Source organism: Cervus canadensis, chromosome 20, assembly GCF_019320065.1.
Source record: "Cervus canadensis isolate Bull #8, Minnesota chromosome 20, ASM1932006v1, whole genome shotgun sequence".
NCBI classification, from domain to species: Eukaryota; Metazoa; Chordata; class Mammalia; order Artiodactyla; family Cervidae; genus Cervus; species Cervus canadensis.
Genome location: NC_057405.1, coordinates 57,345,441 through 57,360,749, shown reverse-complemented (window position 1 = coordinate 57,360,749; position 15,309 = coordinate 57,345,441). Strand labels below are relative to the sequence as shown.

General features: G+C 43.3%; 1 protein-coding gene across 3 annotated transcripts in view; it reads right to left on the bottom strand.

Moving 5' to 3' along the window:
* ARMC2 (armadillo repeat containing 2) overlaps positions 1 to 15,309 on the bottom strand; it is a 128,888-nt gene that overhangs the window by 99,420 nt on the left and 14,159 nt on the right. For all 3 annotated transcript variants that reach the window (XM_043439189.1, XM_043439188.1, XM_043439190.1), the window contains exons 4-5: positions 12,995 to 13,166; positions 6,103 to 6,307 (exon numbers count right to left, since the gene is read on the bottom strand). In XM_043439189.1, the coding sequence (XP_043295124.1) occupies positions 6,103 to 6,307; positions 12,995 to 13,166 (377 nt within the window). The remainder of the gene's footprint in view (positions 1 to 6,102; positions 6,308 to 12,994; positions 13,167 to 15,309) is intronic.

Here is a 15,309-nt window from a genome sequence, read left to right as displayed (position 1 = left end):
GCTGAGTAATATTCCATGGTGTATATGTACCACAGCTTCCTATCCATTCATCTGCTGATGGGCATCTAGGTTGCTTCCATGTCCTGGCTATTATAAACAGTGCTGCGATGAACATTGGGGTGCACGTGTCTCTTTCAGATCTGGTTTCCTCAGTGTTGTATTGCCTGGGTCATATGGCAGTTCTATTTCCAGTTTTTTAAGAAATCTCCACACTGTTTTCCATAGTGGCTGTACTAGCTTGCATTCCAACCAACAGTGTAAGAGGGTTCCCTTTTCTCCACACCCTCTCCAGCATTTATTGCTTGTAGACTTTTGGATAGCAGCCATCCTGACTGGTGTGTATGGTACCTCGTTGTGGTTTTGATTTGCATTTCTCTGATAATGAGTGATGTTGAGCATCTTTTCTTGTGTTTGTTGGCATCTGTATGTCTTCTTTTGAGAAATGTCTGTTTAGTTCTTTGGCCCATTTTTTGATTGGGTCATTTATTTTTCTGGAATTGAGCTGCAGGAGTTGCTTGTATATTTTTGAGATTAATCCTTTGTCTGTTTCTTCATTTGCTATTATTTTCTCCCAATCTGAGGGCTGTCTTTTCACCTTACTTATAGTTTCTTTTGTAGTGCAAAAGCTTTTAAGTTTCATTAGATCCCATTTGTTTAGTTTTGCTTTTATTTCCAATATTCTGGGAGGTGGGTCATAGAGGATCTTGCTGTGATTTATGTCGGAGAGTGTTTTGCCTATGTTCTCCTCTAGGAGTTTTATAGTTTCTGGTCTTACATTTAGATCTTTAATCCATTTTGAGTTTATTTTTGTGTATGGTGTTAGAAAGTGTTCTAGTTTCATTCTTTACAAGTGGTTGACCAGTTTTCCCAGCACCACTTGTTAAAGAGGTTGTCTTTTTTCCATTGTATATCCTTGCCTCCTTTGTCAAAGATAAGGTGTCCATAGGTTCGTGGATTTATCTCTGGGCTTTCTATTCTGTTCCATTGATCTATATTTCTGTCTTTGTGCCAGTACCATACTGTCTTGATGACTGTGGCTTTGTAGTAGAGTCTGAAGTCAGGCAGGTTGATTCCCTCCAGTTCCATTCTTCTTTCTCAAGATTACTTTGGCTATTCGAGGTTTTTTGTATTTCCATACAAATTGTGAAATTATTTGGTCTAGTTCTGTGAAAAATACCGTTGGTAGCTTGATAGGGATTGCATTGAATCTATAGATTGCTTTGGGTAGAATAGCCATTTTGACAATATTGATTCTTCCAATCCATGAACACAGTATGTTTCTCCATCTGTTTGTGTCCTCTTTGATTTCTTTCATCAGTGTTTTATAGTTTTCTATGTATAGGTCTTTTGTTTCTTTAGGTAGATATACTCCTAAGTATTTTATTCTTTTTGTTGCAATGGTGAATGGTATTGTTTCCTTAATTTCTCTTTCTGTTTTTTCATTGTTAGTATATAGGAATGCAAGGGATTTCTGTGTGTTAATTTTATATCCTGCAACTTTACTATATTCATTGATTAGCTCTAGTAATTTTCTGGTAGAGTCTTTAGGGTTTTCTATGTAGAGGATCATGTCATCTGCAAACAGTGAGAGTTTCACTTCTTCTTTTCCTATCTGGATTCCTTTTACTTCTTTTTCTGCTCTGATTGCTGTGGCCAAAACTTCCAACACTATGTTGAATAGTAGTGGTGAGAGTGGGCACCCTTGTCTTGTTCCTGATTTCAGGGGAAATGCTTTCAATTTTCACCATTGAGGGTGATGCTTGCTGTGGGTTTGTCATATATAGCTTTTATTATGTTGAGGTATGTTCCTTCTATTCCTGCTTTTTGGAGAGTTTTAATCATAAATGAGTGTTGAATTTTGTCAAAGGCTTTCTCTGCATCTATTGAGATAATCATATGATTTTTATCTTTCAATTTGTTAATGTGGTGTATTACATTGATTGATTTGCGGATATTGAAGAATCCTTGCATTCCTGGGATAAGCCCACTTGGTCGTGGTGTATGATTTTTTTTAATATGTTGTTGGATTCTGTTTGCTAGAATTTTGTTAAGGATTTTTGCATCTATGTTCATCAGTGATATTGGCCTGTAGTTTTCTTTTTTTGTGGCATCTTTGTCAGGTTTTGCCCTTGTCTTTCTATTTCACAGAGTCTAGCAGGTTAACAAGACTCCTGGTTGCCATATTCCAGGTGACAGAAACCTAAAGCACCATAAGCCATTCCTGTCAAGGTAAATAAAGGAAGGAAGAAAGATAAGAAAGGAAAGAAAAGAAAGAGGAAGGAAGGAAAGTAAGAAGAAAGGAAAGAAGGGCCAGAGAGAGAGAGAGAAAAAAGAATGGTGGATGTGGTGGCCTCACGCACAGCTGGATTTAGGGGCCTACATATCATCCTTGAACTTATCGCAGTCTCCATTCCTTGGCCCTGCTTGTTTATACGTCACTTCCCATCAGTCACCCTCCACAGGCAATGAAACAGCCACTGCTGACTCCAAGACTACGTCATTCTTTACAGCTTGCGAACCTGGAAGAAGAGCACTTTCCCCAAAGGCTTTGGCAGAAGTCCCAGGGAAGGATTCAATTGGTTTGGCTTAGATCACGTGCCCACCTCCGAACCAACTACTCTCATTTCACAGCTTTGAGTGACTGCTGGGAGGAGACAGGGGTGAAAGGAGAACAGCTTATAGATTAGAAAACTGAGCCCTTGGAAGTGTTCAGAGGCTTGTCCAGGAACATAGAGCTGAGGACTCCTCTGATGGTCCAGTGGCTAAGACTCTGACCTCCCAATGCAGGAGAGCTGGGTTCAATCCCTGGTCAGGGAACTAGATCTCATGTGCCTCAACTTAGAGTTCCCATGCTGCAGCAAAGAGCCAGCTTGCTGCAATGACAACTTGGCACAGCCAAGTAAATAATTAAAAAAAAAAAAACTTTAAAAAAAAAGATCATATAGCTGAATCAAGTGGCTGAGAGAGAACTGATTCTGAATCCACAGATTCTGACCCCTAAAGAGTTCTTAACCCCCGTAAGTAACTGCTCTTGGACTTTCCTCCTAAAAATCACATTTCCAAAGCACAAGAAGTTGAACAATATTTACACAGAAACTCTTAGAAGGTTTTTAAAAGCAGATGTATAAAAGGGTTCATCAGATAGAACCACTGGATAGATGATGGATGGAGATACACACACACATATGTATTTTGAAGAAAGCCATTTTCAAAACATAGCAACATAAAGCAAGAGAAGATGGGGTGTTGCTAATTGCAGGCCTGCCAAACTTGGACTCCTCGCATGGACACACAGGCTGTCGTTGATTGGCACATGGTTTGAAGATGACGGTTCAGTGAGGGCTGGAGAGTGCTTTTCTCGTCTGGAAAGTTAAACAGTGCCCACTTCCCCGCCCCCAACCTTGTCTGCAATGATGCCTCATCTAGCAAGTCCTTTTTCCATCATGACCAACATAAAGTTAAACTCCAGTCCATCCCAGGTCTGAGTTTGTTCTAAATTAAGGGTTTCCCTAAAATCAACATGGTTTCACCAAATTAAACTACTCCTTTCTCTCGCTAGGCCACGAAGCACCGGCATGAAGGCGGCAGCTCCCACGCCAGGTCAGCAGCAAAGACCCTGTATGGAGCCTGACCTCCCTTCCTCTGCTCTCTGCTTCTCAGCCCTCAAACCCCTGTCAGCTCCAATTACTCAATCCCTTTCCTCCCTTCTCCGGCCAGCTCAGCTCACTGACAAGAGTCTTCATTTCCCACCTTCTGGTCTAAACATGAAAACATGTTAATTGAGGGTAGGGCTTTACCATCAAGACTGGGAATACTCCACTGCATAGCAAAGATCATTTCTTGGAATTATTTGCTTAAATGTTTACCAGAAACAACCATCAAGTATTCCAGATTGATTCACGAATGCAATTAATGAAAGAACTGCTAAGAGTTTCCATTTTCTGGTTTGTTTTAATCCTACTATATAAAAAAAACTTTTTTTCTGGCACCACCTCAACAAAAATCCCATCCAATGATTAAAGGAGGTAAAGATTCATAAAGCCAAAATGTTACTGGAAATTAAACCTGCCAGGGTGTATGACAAATCCAGGGCAGACACAATTCACTGAACGATGCAAAAGACATCCTAACAAAGTGGAAAGAAAGCAACCAGCGCTGCTGCCCAGCACCTCCTAATTCTGGACCATCAGGAAGACGTGCCACCAGTCCCTAACTGATCTCTCCTCTGCTGTGTGTGAGATAAAATATGTAACCAAAAATGCCTTTGCTGTCCCAGACTGAGGAATAAATAATGAACCCTGGCTTGCTAGATTATTCCACAACATTTGAAGGCTTACAAAAGAAGAAAAGAAAAACAGCTCTTGTCTGGTTTTTCCTAGTCAACTTTAATTACTGTAAGGATGGGTGCAGCAAGATAAATGTTTCCGTTTCAGTTCAGTGCTGAAAGAAACACAAGTTCTCCTGCTGCCTTTTATGTTTAAGCTCTGAGGTTCGCAGCCTATTCTTATTCACCAACTGGAAAAGATTTGTTGCAATGGCCAGTTTGATGTTTTGTGCGCAACTCCCAAAGTCCCAACTTGAAGTCCTTCTCTTCCACTTAAGGAGACATTTCATTTTTCCTTTAATTTAAAAAAAAAATGTTCTGAATGCAAAGTGACATGACAAGGACTACTAGCTTGCCTAATATAAATTCTGTGTGTGCAATGTTCTTCGGGCTGTGTCAGCAGACAAGGTCAGTTCAGCTAAACTAACCAACTGCCAAGCAGCCAGTAGGGGTGGAGGCAGTTTTAAGCACACGGCATGGGTACAAGCCAAAGTCAGACCCGAATCTAAAGTGAGGGCAACAGGCACTTGGTCTTAAAAGGGCCCGTGGAATTTAATCTTGTTAAGCAAACCCTAACTGGGCAGTTGTTCACAATGACCCAATGGAAAATCATAGAAAAATATCTCTGAGTGACCCTGTCCAGTTCAAGACCTCCTGCCTGTCTCAGCACCACCACTGGCTGGGACTGGAAACCACAGCCTGCTCTCTCTCCCACCCGGGTTCCCCAGTTATCCAAGGCTTCCTTAGGAAAACACCAGTATAAGAATTCACAAAGTGAGCACTTCTCTACAAATCCTTAATATGGTAGGAAAATTGCTCCTCTGTTTTCTAAGGGAAGCCCTGATGCTGCTGCTGCTAGGTCACTTCAGTCGTGTCCGACTCTGTGCGACCCCAAAGACGGCAGCCCACCAGGCTCCCCCGTCCCTGGGATTCTCCGGGCAAGAACACTGGAGTGGGTTGCCATTTCCTTCTCTAGCACATGAAAGTGAAGAGTGAAAGTGAAGTCGCTCAGTCATGTCTGACTCTTAGCGACCCCATGGACTGCAGCCTGCCAAGGTCCTTTGTCCATGGGATTTTCCAGGCAAGAGTACTGCAGTCGGGTGGGGAAGCCCTAGAAAGCCGTATCTAGGAACATGGTATGAATTTAGGGGTTCTTACACAGGTGGGGGGGGTGGTGAAATGGTCAACACAGACTGGGGTGGGGAAAAAAGCTTTCTCCAGGAATGTGGTATGAAACAGAGTAACTCCCAATCGTTCATTATATGAGAGATTAGTAGCGAGGTGTCACAGATAAGAGGAATCCACAGGACTCTCCTGTTTTAACTCTAGTTTGCAAAATAAATATTTTAATCCAAGTTTCTACTGGAAAATAAGATAAATCAAGTTTGGTGGAGTCCACAAGAGTGGACTAACCTAAAGGGAGGTAGTGAGAAATTCCAGGCCGGGCAAGAATCCCACATAACACAAACAGTATGATCAGTCATCACTCAAGGGCTGGCTGGAACAGCCCAAATAAAGCAGAGACTTTAGTCTGACAGCCCTATCAAAGCAGCATTTTGGCAGGTATGAATAAATGTTTTCCTGAGGAGCGAAGAGGGAGATGTAAAATCAACCCCATTCAGCCCTGAGAAGAAATCTCTCCTACTCATGCATCATAAATTTAAAATTTGTTTATATAAAAGGGGAAAATGTAAATCAATCATCTACATAACAGAGAAAACAAACTGGTAAATGACACAGTCGCTCTGACCTGGAAATTAAGTGAAAAGAATACTGACCCTCCACTTCTGAGATGAAATGGCAAGGACGTTGCCCCTTTAAACATTTCTTGCTCCGTGATTTTACTGAAGTCTCCATCATATGTTAGCTGAAGTGGGTGACTCTTTAAGTGGCCAATGGCCTTTGATTCTGTTAAGTAAATCCCATTTATTTTCACCACAGAGTCCCTTGTCGTAACTGTTTCTTCGGATTCCACTCTCTTTGCTGTAATAACCAAGGAAATGTTTTGTCAAAGCCATTTATTTTAGGATTCACCATCTTTCATTATTTTTTTTAATCCAAGAATTTATACAGTTTAAAAATTATATGTTACTTATAATTGAGTCTGGAATTGTATGGACAAAACCTCCCTGAACAGCTTTACTTAATAACAATATATCAATATTGGCTCATCTAGTGTAACAAATGCATTACACTAAGGCAAGATGTTAAATAGGGGAAACGAGGTGGGAGGTGGAGGGTATCGGAATTCTCTGTACTTCCCACTCACTTTCGCTCTAAAATGAAACCTTAAACTGCTCTAAAAAATAAAATCTATTAATTAAAAAAAATCTCCCTGAGTGCACACAAGACCTCATCACTAATTTAGGCTTGACATCATCAATTCAGCAGGTAAAAAGTAATAGATCTTAGCTCTATTAGCTTAGAGTTTTGTTGTTGTTCAGCTGTTCCATGTCTGATTCTTTGTGGCCCCATGGACTGCAGCATGCCAGGCTTTCCCTGTCTTTCACTGTAGGCAAATACTCAAATTTAGGTTTATGAACTACCTAGTCCACATAAATACCTCTGTGTCCCATAGCAATGCTTCTTCCTGAATCTGATCATGTTGGAACTTTTTCATTCAGAAACATCGAGTGTTTTCTTATGTCAGGCATTGTCCTAAGCACTTGGGGTGCATTAGTGACAGAGCAAAGATCCCTGCCCTCACAGAGCTTACATCCTTACAGTACACCTGTTTACACAACAGACAATAAGTAACAGACCATAATAAGTGAAGTATGTAAGAGGGTAGGTGCTATGGGAAAAAGCAAAAGCAGAAACATGGAGAAGGGGAAAAGGGGATTGGGATTGGGGATGGGGGCAGGGAGCAAATTTTAACAGGTGGGCATGGTAGGCAAACCCTTACTGAAGGGGAGGCATTGAGCTGTCAGATGACGAGGGAGTGTGTTTCCAGCGCAGGGAACTGGTGGTGCAGACACCCAAAGGCAGGAGTGTGTCTGGGGCCCTCAGGGGACAGCATGAGTGGGTGTGACAGGGTGGGGAGGAGAAAGGTGGTCAGCAGGAGTCAGCAGGAGCTGGCTCGCAGGGGCCCAGCAGACCATTTCCCAGCAGGGATAGAGGAGGGCACCCGAACACTTGGAAGGCTTTCTCAAGAGAAATGAGAGTTGCAAAAAAAAGATGTCTGGTCTCTGAATTGAAACATCTACTGTGTTTACAGTGGCAAGATCCTTAGATTTAAAATATAACACTGTTTTTTCATCAGCAAATTGACATGAGGAATAGCTGACCCATGATGCTGCTAGTCAACTCTAGCTGGTGATAACATATGTTTTTCAAAGGGGCAAGGAGGATGAGCTATTTCTCATACAGAAGTAGTTTTGCAAGCTTTTCCAAAAATGACTCAAGGTTTCCTTTTCTGTGCTTGAACCATCAAACCAATAAAAACCAACAATAACAAAACCACCTAGTCTGCCTCTCTGACTAAGCTCTGTGCTTTCAAAACACTGAATTTTACAGCAGAAAGGCACTTTAAAGATTGGCTAGTCTAGCCTTCATTTTTCAGATGAGAAAAATGGAGAACCCGAAAGGTGATCAGTCCAAGGTCACAGAGCAGGTTTGAGCAGAGCCAGGACATGTGTCAGGGAGAGGGCAGGCTGGGCGTTCTATCAGACTTGGGGTCGGGTACAGGCTGTGGGATGCGGGCGGCTCACTCAGCTTCTCTCCTCTTCCTCCGTGCTCCCCACATCTAGGAGACGTGGTGAGAATTAAGTGATCTGGCCTGGTAAAGTGACTTCCATAGAGCCAGCACACTCACCACCTGGAAGTCATGGTCATTATTATTCATGGAACCCGAGAATCCTGATTGCTAGTCCAAGGCTCTCTCAGCACCACACATCCTTAAAGGTCTTGAGGACTGAATTACAAGGCACATGCTTCGTTTCAGATTACAAAGCATTTTGAGCCTGTCCCTATATTTTAGCATTCGTTTCTTGCACTTGTTCGCTCCATAAATATTTATGAAGCACACGCTGCCATGTGCCAGATGCTCTGTGGCTGGTGGTCTAGGGGTGAAGTGAGAAGTCCCAGCCGCTATGGAGCTTCTGTTCTAGAGGGGAAAATGCAACCTTACTTGAAGACGGAGGAGCAGCAGCCTGTTTTCACAATGGAGGAGGGGGCGGTCAGTTAGCCTGATAGGGAAGAGCAGCCGGGGCTCACTCTTAATCCTGCCTGAGGTCCACTATTCGACGAAGCCTGAGTGATAAAGCCCGGGTCCCTCTGGCAAATACATGCAGCATGCTGTACTCATTTTGTAGTAGATCACAGATACATTTATTTCAAAAGGATTCAACAATCAGTAACCTTACCAAGAAAATAGGAACTGTCCTGTTTCAGGATATTTCTTTGGCACTTACTGCAGACTACACCCTGTTTCAGGCTCCTGGGCTTCAAACAGAGAAACCCCCTTTTCCCACTCAGTCTAGTAGGGGAAAACAGAGAGGCAGATCTGTCCAGAGAGAGATGCAGAGCAGTGTGGTCTGCGCCAGGTAAGGAGGTGTGCGCAGAGAGCCCTGAGGGGTTGGAGCTGCTCCGGGAAAGGTTACAGAGAAGGTGGAGCCTGAAAAGCATTCCAAAGGGTTAGCAGGAGGCCGCCCCACCACCACCAAAGAAAAAGTTCTGAGAAAAAGGAACAAAGGTCTGGGATGAGAGCTGGCTTCAAGTAGGTCCAAGCTGCACTGTCAAGCTGGGCCCCAGGCTTACAAGGGCCTCACACTTGGCTTAAGGCTTTGCTGTTGCCATTGTGAAATTCTAAAGAATTTTTGAACAAAGAACTCCACATTTCCTCATTTTTCACTGGGTCCAACAAATTACATAGCAGAGCCTGCATGAAGCTCAAAAACAGCAGAATGGGTAAGGGGAACTGCAAGGGTTGCATACTGCTGGTGCACGGACCAGAGGCAGGGAGTGGGTGGGCAGGCAAGAGAGGACGGAGAAGGGCCTGGAATGCGAGGCTGGGGCGGAGCTGTGCACATTGGAAGGTGAAGACTTCACCCGTGAACCACGGGTCAGTCAACTGCAGCCCCAGCAAACCTGGCCTACCTCCTGCATTTATGTAGCAGGCAAGCTGAGAATGGCTTTTATATTTTGGGGTTGATCAAAAAAAAAAAAAAAAATCAAAAGAACAGTATTTTGTAACATGTGAAAATTATATGAAACTTCAAATTTCACTGGTCTACTGTTGCTTTCCCACTGCACTGGCAGAGTTGAGAAGGCTAACCAGAAGATTCTGAGGCCCGCACGGTTTAAAATATTCACTTGCTGGCCCTTCACAGAAAAGCTTGCCAACTTCTGTGCTAGGTCACTCTTTCCCAAACTGTGTTTTCCAAAGACATAGTCCATAGCCAGGTAGGTCTGGGAAATGCTGGGCTAGAGTAAAACTAAACAGGTGACTTCACCACATGGCCTTCCCCATCCTGTAATTGCTCACGTGCATTGTAATGGAGCACGGGAGCTTTACTCCAAGGAAAAGTTGTATTTTTGCCAAAAGTGTTCCCTGGAACTCGGTTTGGCAACCACTCCATTAGGCACAGCAAGGGCGCTCTGAAGGGTTTTCAGCAAGAAGACGAAGCAATCTGACTTTTATTTGCTTCCTGATCTCTTGTCCCTTATGGCACACTGAGAGAAAGTCATCATTTTTCACAGTCCACGGGGATAGAAGGACAAGGCTGTTGCTCACAGCCATGTCTGGGTGGGTGCTCAGTGTGATCAGACTCTGATACCTCCAAGGGCCAAGGGTTCCAGTGCTGACCCACCTGCAACCCCCTAGCAACTGGAAGGTGGAGCAAGACAGGAGCGCTAGACGACCAGGGATAGGGTGAGAGGTGATAAACGCGGCGTGGCATCAGTGGGATGGAGAACACAGACTCTGGGGACATTCAGGAAGCCCATGCAGGACGCCTGTCTGGGGTGGCTAAGATAAAAGGGCTGTGAGAAGGTGGACCTGCTCGGAGGTCTCCATCTAGCTGGAATAACCAGAGCGACACGGTTACCTTCAGCCAAAAACTATCTGAACACAAGAGATTACACTGCTGGCCCCGTGAACATGACTGTACACATCTCTTCTCTCCTTTTCCTCAATCAGGAATTCCAAACCTGCCACGACACCCCCCCCGCCCTGCTGAGGGACTTGTCAGCTACTAATGACTTCAGACCAGGGGAAGGGACACACCCTCTGGCCCCATCCGTGCACACAGCAGCCTTTACAGTCTGTTTCCCAACAAAAGATACCTCTTCTTAAACAATAGGGATTCTGAGACAAGCCCAGGGAGCTCCCGTACAAAGAACAAGGAGTCCAAGCCTGGGACGTTAGAACACTTTTTAAATTGGGTGATGTGCGCTTTCAAAAAGACAATGACTTTTTACTGCCACGGTTTCCCGGGTGCTGACGCAGACTGCAGGGTTGGTGGGAATGGTGAAGAGGGCAACTGCCTACAGGGTGGATGGAAGAACCCAGAGACACGCTTCAGCCGGTGGGGAAATGTCCACCTCTTCTGGTACCTTCACACTACATGGGAACAGCTCAGCAAGCAGCCCGGTTCTCAAGTGGGAGCCAGCAAGAGTTAAATGTGTGCGGCATTTGGGCTTAGAAGCAAAAACATGGAATAAACAACAGCTCTGCCCTCCTGTTTACGAGAAGTGGCCCCGTTCCTATCTGAGTCTGACCTCACTCTGCACCGTGTGGCTGCCGAAGCCCATCCCCTCTCGACTTGGCTCCCGTAAGTACCAACCCTTTCTGATGTAACTGGTCTGATGGGGGCCGTGGTGGAGCAACATCTGAAAAGTTCCCCGATGACTCTAAAAATGCAGCTACTATTGAGAAACAGAATTCTCTCCCTTGCTTAAATCCTGCCCTGGCTTCTCACTGCAGGAAGAATAAAGCCCTGGCCGTGTCCTCCCACTGGCCTGGCCCCGAATGGCTCTGGGACCTCAGCTCCCTCCCCTTTCTGGCCACATAGGCCTTGGGGTCCACCAGCTGAACTTGTGCCCACCTACGGCCTCACTGCCCCTTCAGCCTGGGCACTGGGCTCACAGATTTCTACCTGGCTGTCTTCTTATCATTATCCACATTTCAACTCAGACACCACCTCTTCAGGGACACCTTCCAGAGTTGACACAATTCCTTCTGCCATAGTCACTCCCCATCCCAGGATCCAGCTTATCTTCTTCTTAGCACTCATCAGAGCCTAATTATCCTATATCTGGGTTTTCCTGTTTACTGTCTCTCTCCCCTTTGAGGGCAAGACTCTGTTGGCCTAAACTGGTACCTGGCAGCTAGTAGATGCTCAAAAAATAGCCAATTGCCTATTGGAAAAGAAAGAAATGGGGACAGTGAGGTAACGCAGAATGCTTAATTACATACTTCTTACAGCGTCAAGCGGCGGCCCGCACACCCAGCGCTGCCTGCCTTTTCCTTTCTCCCCGATTCTCTCTCTTCAGCTGAGTCAGGGACCACAGGGACCAGACAGGAAAGTGAGTGGCAGTGTGCTGGGGAGACCAGGAACTGCAGATCACATACCAGATCACATACCAGGGGGTGAGGGCTACTTGCATAAACAGTCATGCATCTAGAGTCCTCCGTGAGATCTTCTACATTTATGCTGGTGACTAGTTAAGAGAAAAGGCTTATATGTCAAACAAGTAGGATGCTTAGGGAGTGGCTTCTACCATAACTTCCAGGATCATTTGCAGAGTGTCTCCTCTCTGAGTGTAAACCTGCCCGCTCTTCATCAATCTTTGTCGACGGAGGGAGTGCTGGTTCTGTCAGATCCAGCTAAGGTGGATTTTCAACTTTCAGGACATGTATAATATGGTGTAATTTTAGTAATGAGAAATGTATAATATGGTGTCATATAAACGTGATACACAGTAAATTTATGATACTGAACACACATACAAGGCTGAAGTGAAATCCTTAAGACTGTCTTTAAGGATTTCACTTCAGCCTCATATGTCTAACGTTCGCTGTCTGCAATGTGCTCTGATAGTTTCCATTCTATTTTATTCTACTTTATATTGTTTTAAATGCTGGTGTGATCCACTAAATTGATTGTCACCCCACTAATGGAGCATTTGCTACAGTCTGAAAAACTCTTAGTATGCTGTGGACAAGAGGTAATTCCAATTACTGGGACATAAGAATCTGAGGTTTTTAGCTTCTCTGTTTACAGGTTTAAGATACCTGCCAACATTTCTGGGGCTGTAGGAAAAGTCCCGTTCACGTTGTGCTTCAATTTTCACATAGGATCAGAAAAGTATTTTCATGAGTGTATATTATATAAAACTTAAATATGCCTAATGAAATGAACAACTTTTGGAATTCTAATTCAGAAATTACTTCCAGGGTAGGTGAACTCACTCACTAAAAAACACTTATCCTGAGATTCTTTTTCAACCAAGTAACATTTAAAAAAAAAAACACCCTAATATTTAGGTATTCTTTATAAACACCCAGAAAAATATACGAACAATGTTTCTTAACCAGCTTTTGCACGATACTAAGTCTTAGTTAACGTAAACAATCATATAAACATAGTTCGTGTGTGTAAATTCAGGAAACACGCTTGCCCTCAGATTTTAAAGTCTATTACGTTTTAAAGGTTTTAAAGGCCTTACACTGAGTGGGAAGAAGGGTCCTGGCTGGCAGAAGAGCCCCCTGCGAGGCCGCCCTGAATAAACGCGCCCGGGCACTGCTTATCCTTCTAATCTTCGCGGGGTCCACTGGGGGTTTAGGAAAGGAATGGCAGAAATCTTCCACTGTGGCAGGAGATGCTGGAGCTTTTGGTTTCTGGAAAGAGATTTTTTAAAATGATTGGCGTGAGTTTCTGTCTTGAATGAGACTCACCACCCAGAGCTGACCCTGACACTTCCAGAGGAGTGCATGGCTTCCTGCAGGGCTTCTCCCCAGCCCCTGATGCCAGATCTCAGTCCATTAGGTATATGACACTTTTTCATTGCTTTCGTCAGTTATACCCTATTAAATACTCTACTGTCCTGCTTGGTATATTTGAAAAAAAAAAAAAAAAAGAAAGGTTTACCCATGCCAGCAAACAAATCTGTATTAAGAAACTATAAAATATGGTATAGTACATTTAACCTACTTTGCAAATCTTTGTGTTCGATCTGATTCAGTTCAGAACACACTTACTGGGCAACCAAGAATTATGTGGAATATAAATATGACCTTTATATATTTTGGACTACACAAAAGTATTTTTTAATAATATAAAATTTTAAAAAATAATTTAGGCTAATAAATCACAAAAGAGCAAGTAGTAGTCTTGGACTTATGATATGTTTTATTTTCTACATCTTAAAAATTCTAAAGGTCCATATAGTAAAAGCTATGGTTTTTCCAGTAGTCATGTACGGATGTGAAAGTTGGACCATAAAGAAGGTTGAGAACCAAAGAATTGACGCTTTTGAACTGTGGTGCTGGAGAAGAGAAGTCCCTTGGACAGCAAGGAGTCTAAACCAGTAAATCCTAAAGGAAATCAACTCTGAATATTCATTGGCAGGACTGATGCTGAAGCTCCAGTACTTTAGCCACCTGACGCAAAGAGCCAACTCACTGGAAAAGATTCTGATGCTGTGAAAGACTGAGGGCTGGAGGAGAAGGGGGCGACAGAGGATGAGATGGTTGGATGGCATCACTGACTCAATGGACATGAGTTTGAGCAAACTCCAAGCGATAGTGAAGGGCAGGGAAGCCTGGCATGCTGCAGTCCATGGGGTCACAAACAGTCAAACACAACTGAGTGACTGAACAACAACCACCATTAGAAAAGGGACATTACTGGGAAAATTCCAATTCCCTAAAGACTTAAGCATACCTGCACCAATCACTATGACACCCAGAGCACCTTCGGGTCTAACCTCCAGATGGCAGTGACCTCTGACCCAACCTGGGGCCACAACCTCACGGAGGCCTGGACTCCCACTTTTAGTATCACCTGATGGTCCCTCCTTCCTCCCACTCTATCCGGATTATCTGTTTATGAAAGAGCAATCTCATAGCAGCAAATGCTTCCAGCTCTCTAGTCAAAAAATAATCAAGTTAAAAGTTCCTGAAATCACTTACATAATAAATGAAGTTACTCTCAATCCAACAGATTAATCAACAAATTCTTTTTAAAAATCCAGTGTGACGTTCAAGTCAGATAATTTGGAGAATGGGTGAGCTCATTTATCATATGACACAACATTTCAAACACTGGTTTTCTCATATACATTAACAGGATAGACATCTACATCAGAGTTCCCTCAAGAAGTTGCTTATTTCAATAATGAAGACATTTTTCAAAAAAAATTTTACATCCTTCTGTTCATTTGCAATTGTAATCGGTTCATAAACCAGAACCACCCCTGCAAAAAAAATCAGTTTTATGACTATAGAGATACATTCTTCTAAACATAGTTAGAAAAAACAAATAATCAGCATAATAGGCAGGATGAGTCATTGACTGAAATCAATCCCACTTGCTAGTTATGTGAACTTGGGCATTCTATGAGCTTGCCCATCTATCAAATGGAGTCAGTAGCCCCCTTTTTGCACGGACACTCAAGTATAGACAAGTCCTGTTACGGAGGCTTGAGAAATGCTAGCTCCTCCCTATGTAAGCTGCTCACCCTTTATGTATTTACCATATTTGGTTCCAGGTTACTTTTAAGTCTCAAAAGCTAAGGCCCTAGACCCTGATGCAACCTTGCTGGAAAACAGAGCCTGAATCCAGAGGGGTCTATTTTGAAGGAGACAACACTCACTCATAATTTAAATATAAATTATGTTATATTTAACAGTCCTTTCACTTTTTAGTCTCCTTAATTTGCTGCAAAATATTCATAAGAATGTGACTTAAGTCATGAAACTAATAGTAACAACAAAGTTAAGAGTATGATACAGGAAAATAAGTGCTTTACATGTAATTATG